A 7,248-nucleotide genomic window follows, 5' to 3' on the forward strand; every position below is an offset into this window, starting at 1 on the left:
TCTCCAGTTCCAAACCCCAGGCGAGAGAGAAGAGCCGTGGAGAAACACGGAGAGGGCAGGGCGAGCGCGCAAGCGAGGCAAATGACGTGACAGGGACAATCTAGAGAGATACGTCCCCAGAGGGCTGCTAGAGGCCAGGGTATCAGCGAGCAGCTGAGGGCTGGAGCGAGAGAGATCAAACTCCACGTTTCCCTAGCGCCGGCTTTCAGCGGCTGGAACCTCGCATGGCGCAAGGTCGCAGGTGCTGTGCGGGAATTTTGACCTTACAGCAGGTACTTTTGCGGTGGAGGGAAAACATTCTGTACATTCTCAGCTACAATTGCAACGTTAGTGTGTGGATCTAGTTCAGCTACCCGCTGGGTGCTTCCACGTGCAGGCACCTTTCTTCGTCCAGCAGCGGCCAGAGCCTATGTATTTTCTATATTTTAAGGGGTTAACCGTAGTCCACTTGCAGCACGAACAAGAGGAACTTCTAGGAGAATGTTCTGGGTGACAAATAGTGGGATTTGAAAGACGACTCTCCTTTTATTTACGGCTCCGCGAAGGAGGAATTCAATTCTGCAGGGGAATGGTGAGCCTCTCCCCCTCTCCCTATTTCGGAAGTCCATGATGTCGCCCTGAGTAATCGCGTGGGTATTACTGAATTAATTTAAAAAGCTTTTGCGTCGAGCAAAACAATACCAAAAAAGTCTTCAAAAGGCCTCCATCTATAGATAATCCTTCTTAAAAATGAAATTCTAACAAACTACAAGTCCACACAATCAAAAGCCAATCCCAGCCAGAGCTGAAGGGACGTGAAACCCGAATCTGCATTCCGTTCCTCCCGTACAAGGCTCGGAGGTGGGGGAGGCGGTTTGTGCTGGTGCCCGGTGTATAATCGGGTTAATCCAGTAGACAAAGAATAAACCAATAGCCCTCCCACCTCACTTCCCGCTCCCCTTTCCCTCCCCCCCCGCCTGCTCCCCCCACCCTCTTCGCCCCCCGGGCATTGGAGGGGGTGGGGCGGGCGAAAGGAGACGAGAGGTAGAACCGAAATGGACTCCCAAACGAAATCTTAAAAAGCTGCAAGTCGCTTTTCAAGCTAACGCTGTGCGGCGGCCGGGTTAGTTTGCAACGTCCCTTCTCCTCTCCGGGAAGCGAGGGGAGAAAGTTCCCTTAAGTCAGCCTAGCCTGGGGGGGGGCTCGTGCTCGTGGCCTTTGGGGTGGTGGTGGGGAGGGGGGGAAACCCTTAAGGTCAGTGTTTCCTTGAAACTTAGATAAACTGACCTCGCGGTGGCCAGAGCGGCCCCGCGTGACGGCGCCCGGGCTGCAGGAGCGGCTGGGGACGCGCGGGGCGGCGCGGTTGCCCTTTTGAATGCCTCCTGCGGCTCGGAGCGCTGGCGGGCGCTGGAGTGTGAGTGAATGTAGCCCCGCGGAGCCAATGAGCTGGGACCGGATGCGATATATCCTCTGGGACAACAACTGCTCTGTTCCGCCTCGGATCCACATGACGCCATTTACTGCTGCCGCGGCCGCTGCAGAGCTCCCTGCCTCCTCCGGAAAGGCGAGGGCGCAGGCCAGCGGCGCGCCCCCCCCCGCCCCCCCGCTCTCCGCCTCCCCCCCCAACCCCCCCCCCCCGCCCCATCCCCGCCCGGGCCCCAGACCCTCCTCCCCCACCGCCTCCTCCCCCTCCGCACCCCCGCCCCCGCCTCGGCCTCGCCGCCGCGCCTCCGCAACGCCCAGTCTGCACGAGCGAGAGCTGCGCGCCGCAGCGCCCGCGGAGGACAGGGGCCGGCGGAGCGCGCAGCGCCCAGGCCCCCGCGCGCGCCCGGCCCGGCCCGCGGCCCCGCGCCAGCCTCCGCTCGGAGGAAGCAGCCCGGGGCCCCCGGGACTTGGCGAGCTGCTGGCCTTAGGTTCTTTGTAAGGCCGTGTTCGCCTCTCTTTCTCTCGTCGACCAGGGGGAAAAAAAAAGAGACTCGCCAACCACGGCGCTTCGGCCTCTTGTTCATTGAGAAAAAAAAAAAAAAAAAGGAAAGAAAAAAAAAAAAAAGAATACTCCGCGTGCGCTTCTTCTGTAAGGGAGGTCATCTCTCTAGCCCGGAATCCGGGAGGGTTCCAACGGTGGAGGATTGGGTTCCAAATTTTCCCGTGGTTGTTTTTCTCCTCCCACCGATCACTTGGAAGTTGGACTGAAGCAGAGTTCGGAAAGAAGGGAAAAGTTTGCATCGGGACTGGATTTATTTGCACATCGCAGAAAGAAGAGAATCCAAGGGAGAGGGGTTGGTGCAAAGCCGCGATCACGGTGAGGAGCGTTTGGCTTTTCCCCGGCTGGAGCCACAGCCGGCCGCGAGTGGGGTCCGGGTTCCTCTCTCCCCCTAAACCCGCAGGCTTCCCGGGAGGATCGGGGAGCTGCCCCGTGGATCTGCTTCGCCTAGGACATGGGTTCGGCCACGGCTGGGCTGCAGGGTGCGCCGGTGCAGTGCCCCCCACCCCCGCGACACCGCGCTCCCTAAGGGGTTTGGGGCGGAGGACCGCTCCACTGCGTTCTGCTCCTACCCCTGCACTGGCGGCGACTTAGTCGCCGAGAGCCCTGTTTTTCCAGGTCGTTGTTGCAGGCTCTTCTTACGTTGCTAACCTGTTCCTCCTTTCGGTGGAAGGCCAACTTGTGGGAAAGCCTGTCCTGCGGCGGGGGGCGCCTGTGGGGCTGGGGTACTGGGTTGCTCACCTCACCGGGGCAGAGGACCCGGCGGACAAGCAGAGGGTAGGTTGCCAGGCGGAGGGAGTCCCCGCCTCTGCCCGGTGTGGACAGTCTAGCCCGGTGCGGGTGGGAGCGTCGCCCAGCCTGGCGCCGCGTCTCTGCGGTTCGGAAGTGCGGCTTTCTCTTTTTTCCGTTCTTCGTGGTCGGCCTGGGTCATGCTTTTTTTATATTTGGACGCTTGGGCTGACCTAGCACAGGAAGAGAGTTATCAAGTGGTCGCGATCGTTTTCCATTACCTGAAAGTAGGTGGCAAAAAAAAAAAAAAGAAAGAAAGAAAGAAAGAAGAGGGCAAGTTTCCCCCCTCCCTCTTTTGTGTTACTGTTTTTAAGATTTGGAGTCTTAACGCCTTTTTTACAAAGGGGTTTCTGTGTCGGTTTGCCCCACCCTAGTGCTGTAGTCCTTTCCCCCTAATCCTCAGTCTGATCACACACTGTTCTTAATGGGGGTTTCAAAGCACTCTCAAAGGGGGAGGGAGAGGAACTGGGAGAGCGCAGGGGGTGGAGGGGGCCTGCGACGGAGGCGGCCAGGGATCGGTAGAAATCCCTTTTTTTTTCCTCCGAAAGATGCTGCTTTCCACGGCAAGTCCCCACGGAAAGTTTCCAATCCCAGGGGTCTGAGTCCTGCACGCCTGGCGTGTGCAGTGGGGCTCTGGATAAAGCTTTTTTTTTTTTTCCTTTCATTTTAAGAAATACGTCTTTTTCTTCTTGGTCTGAAAGGAGGTAGGCGTGTGCAGATTGCAGGCAAGCGGTGCTCGCTTGGGTCATTGCACGTTGGAGTCTCTGGGAGCGTGGGTGCATAGACTTCTGTGCAAGCTGTGCGTCCCGGCCCGGCTCTCTTCCTCGGGGCGGCGGATTTGGAAACTTGTGGGGACAGGCGTTTTGAGGGCCTTCGCAGAAACACCTTGTGGTGACCTTGCCGCGGGGGTGGGCGTGTTGGAGTGGCTCCCCCTCTTGGGGCTGGATGGCAGTTCCCTTGGGTTGGGGGAAATTTTAGCTGAGGGGGTGGAGGAGGGGGGAAGTGTGCTCGTGCATTTCACGACACGTCCCCTTCGGAGGCGCCCGCGCCCCCTGCCTGCCTGTGCTTCTGGGGATTGCGCGCAGGAGGGGCCGGGCTGGCCCCTGGACAGCGTCAGTCCGACTGGAGAAAAGTCCCCGGGGTTCTGGCTGAGTCCCACCTGCTGCGGACTGTGTGGGGGCGCCGATAGAGCCGATAAACCGAGTGAAAGCAAAGAACAGCCTTGTGTACCTTGCTGTTGGAGGTGAGCAGATCCGGTTTCCAGCTCTGCGTAGTTCTGAATTAGGAGGCATTTGTCACCTGCCTTGTTCTGTCCTCCTCCAAAAAGCAAAGGTTGGATTAAAAGTCTGTTTTTGCTTATTTCCTTTGTATGTTTATGAGGGCTTGGGAGAGGGTATGGTACTTTTTAAACCGAAGAATGACTATGATTTAAGCGATTACTTGACAAAATGATAGGTTTCAACCGTGACACTTCGGATTTTTAAAACTTTTCCTATTGCTGTTACTTGCTTTGTGGTTTCTGGGTATTTTTCAAACGAGAAAATAGCGTTATTTTTTGCATGGTTTATTTATAAAACAGGAAGAATGATTGAGAATCTAAAGCTGGAATCGTAGGTCTGTAGGATATTTAATTCTCGAGTTGTGGAAATTACGTTTTGGTCTTAATGAATTTGTTTTCATGTGATACCTAATGGGACTCGAAGTGACTTATTTTAATCCTATAACTTCGTACTACTGTATTTATTTTTAAACACGCAACCTTAGTTGTCCTCGAAATGTACTTTTATATCATATGGGATTGGGAAAAGGTGCTGATTAGACAACTCGGTGCAAGGGTGACGTAAAAAGCTGACTTAAACCGAGGCTGTTGTAGGTATTTGGTGTTTAGTGTAAAAAACGGTCATGGCAGATTCAAACATGTTTCAAAATCGGAAAGGTATTTAACCTCTGAAAATGTTGGAAGCACTGGTAGGTTCCAGCATTCACTTTTCTTCCAATTTTCACATTGAACCCGAGACTTCTAAATTGTGTGTTTCTTTGAATAAAGGATTGTTAGCTAAGTGACCCCCACAAAGATTAGCTTTGTGTTGCTGCACATCCCAAGATTACAGAGCTGTGAGTGTCCAGCCAGCCAGGATTTTCACTGTGGAGTACATGCCTTGGTCATGTGGCTGCTCTCCTGGCCTGGCCCACCACCAGTGCATTTCCCATTTCTCCAGGGGATGTGTGGGAAGGGAAGAGTCAATTCCGGTGGGTGGAGAGTGGGAAGTCGTAGAGTGTAAACCGTTTTCTTTCCTCTTGGTTTCTCCAGGAGTTCAGATGTGTTCTCAGCCTGCTGGAGTGAACACACCACCAAGACCTGATGGAGGCCAGAGCTCAGAGTGGCAACGGGTCGCAGCCTTTGCTGCAGGCGCCCCATGACAGTGGCAGGCAGCGTGGGCAGCCGGACCCCAGAGATGCCCTTACCCAGCAGGTACATGTCTTGTCTCTGGATCAGATCAGAGCCATCCGAAACACCAATGAGTATACAGAGGGGCCTACTGTGGTCCCAAGACCTGGGCTCAAGCCTGCTCCTCGCCCCTCCACTCAGCACAAACATGAAAGACTCCATGGTCTGCCCGAGCACCGCCAGCCTCCCAGGCTCCAGCCCTCGCAGGTCCATTCTTCGAGGGCCCCTCTGTCCAGGTCCATCAGCACCGTCAGCTCAGGGTCTCGGAGCAGTACAAGGACAAGTACCAGCAGCAGCTCCTCTGAACAGAGACTGTTAGGATCATCCTTCTCCCCGGGGCCTGCGGCTGCTGATGGGATAATCCGGGTGCAGCCTAAGTCTGAGCTCAAGCCGGGTGAGCGTAAGCCACTGAGCAAGGAAGATTTGGGTCTGCATGCCTACAGGTGTGAGGACTGTGGCAAGTGCAAATGTAAGGAGTGCACCTACCCGAGGCCCCTGCCGTCAGACTGGATTTGTGACAAACAGTGCCTTTGCTCGGCCCAGAACGTGATTGACTATGGGACTTGTGTGTGCTGTGTGAAGGGTCTCTTCTATCACTGCTCCAGTGACGATGAGGACAATTGTGCTGACAACCCGTGTTCCTGCAGCCAGTCTCATTGTTGTACCCGGTGGTCGGCGATGGGTGTCATGTCTCTTTTTCTGCCTTGTTTATGGTGTTACCTTCCAGCCAAGGGTTGCCTTAAATTGTGCCAGGGGTGTTATGATCGCGTGAACAGGCCCGGATGCCGATGTAAAAACTCCAACACAGTTTGCTGCAAAGTTCCCACTGTCCCCCCCAGGAACTTTGAAAAGCCGACATAGCATTAGTAATCAGGAATATTAAGTAATAAGGATCGTTTCCCCACCCTCTTTTTTTTTTTAACACACATATGCAACCAACTAAATAAAACAGTTGTAATCTTGGCACTGTTCATAGAGGGTTAGAGTTTTGTTGTTTGCAGTGAGATGCTTTTTTTTTTTTTTTTTTTTTTGTCCATGTGCCATTTTTAACTTGATACGCTTGCTAGAACTCAGCTAATGGAACTCCAAGGAAAGGGAACGGAAGTTGGTGACCACATACTGCATAAGCTAAAGCAGCAGACACTCCTAGGCAAAGTTTTTTTTGTTTGTGAATAGTCCTTGCAAAATTTGTAAATTAGCAAATGACATCCCCCCTCATTGTTTTCTCCAGAGATAATGTGCTATATTTTTGTATATACGATAATATTTGCAACTGTGAAAACAAACAAGTTGTGCTATACTCCATGGCACAGTCACAAAATATTATACTAATATGTTGTACATTCGGAAGAATGTGAATCAATCAGTATGTTTTTAGATTGTATTTTGCCTTACAGGAAGCCTTTATTGTAAGACTCTGATTTCCCTTTGGACTTGATGTATATTGTACAGTTACAGTAAAATTCAACCTTTATTTTCTAATTTTTTCAACATATTGTTTAGTGTAAAGAATATTTATTTGAAGTTTTATTATTTTATAAAAAAAGAATATTTATTTTAAGAGGCATCATAAATTTTGCCCCTTTTATGAGGATGTGATGGTTGCTGCAAATGAGGGGTTACAGATGCATATGTTCAATATAAAATAGAAAATATATTAACGTTTGAAATTAAACTGAGCTTGTTTTATCTTATTTTACCTGTTTTTTGTTTCTTTCAAATGCAAGAAGCCACGATTTCTGTCAAGGCATTCTAATCCAATAGTTTGCTCCTGGACAAGTCCCCTTTTAAGGACAGCTGCTTTCAAGTAGGCGAGTTCAGTGGCTTTCAGAGATGATGCTACCTGTCAAGACAGACAACACCTGAGTATTTGAGTGTGAGTTGCTTTAAGTTTATGAGAATGTCCTTTGACTTGGCCGGCCTGTTCTTCCCAGTGACCCGTTGGCTTGCCTTGGCTCTACAGGGCATTTCTAGTCTGTTATTTTGAGCTTCTTTAGAAGACATTCCAAAAAAGATTAATGCTTAGAATTTTTTCCTAACATACAGT

The 7,248-nt window shown here is 51.9% G+C and overlaps 1 protein-coding gene across 1 annotated transcript; it reads left to right on the top strand.

Annotated features, from left to right (window-relative positions):
• The first annotated feature begins 2,165 nt into the window (after window positions 1–2,165).
• Spry2 (sprouty RTK signaling antagonist 2) lies at window positions 2,166–6,895 on the top strand. Its single transcript, XM_052732512.1, has 2 exons — window positions 2,166–2,281; window positions 5,064–6,895. Exon 2 carries the CDS (start codon window positions 5,115–5,117, stop codon window positions 6,060–6,062), a length of 948 nt encoding a protein of 315 aa, XP_052588472.1. The 5' UTR covers window positions 2,166–2,281; window positions 5,064–5,114; the 3' UTR covers window positions 6,063–6,895.
• The last annotated feature ends 353 nt before the right edge of the window (window positions 6,896–7,248 follow it).

Source organism: Peromyscus californicus, unplaced genomic scaffold (assembly GCF_007827085.1).
Source record: "Peromyscus californicus insignis strain IS unplaced genomic scaffold, ASM782708v3 Scaffold_12__1_contigs__length_115047231, whole genome shotgun sequence".
NCBI lineage: Eukaryota > Metazoa > Chordata > Mammalia > Rodentia > Cricetidae > Peromyscus > Peromyscus californicus.

Bases quoted from the DNA above. Each gene is read 5' to 3' on its own strand.
- Spry2 (XM_052732512.1), top strand. From the start codon at position 5,115: ATGGAGGCCAGAGCTCAGAGTGGCAACGGGTCGCAGCCTTTGCTGCAG.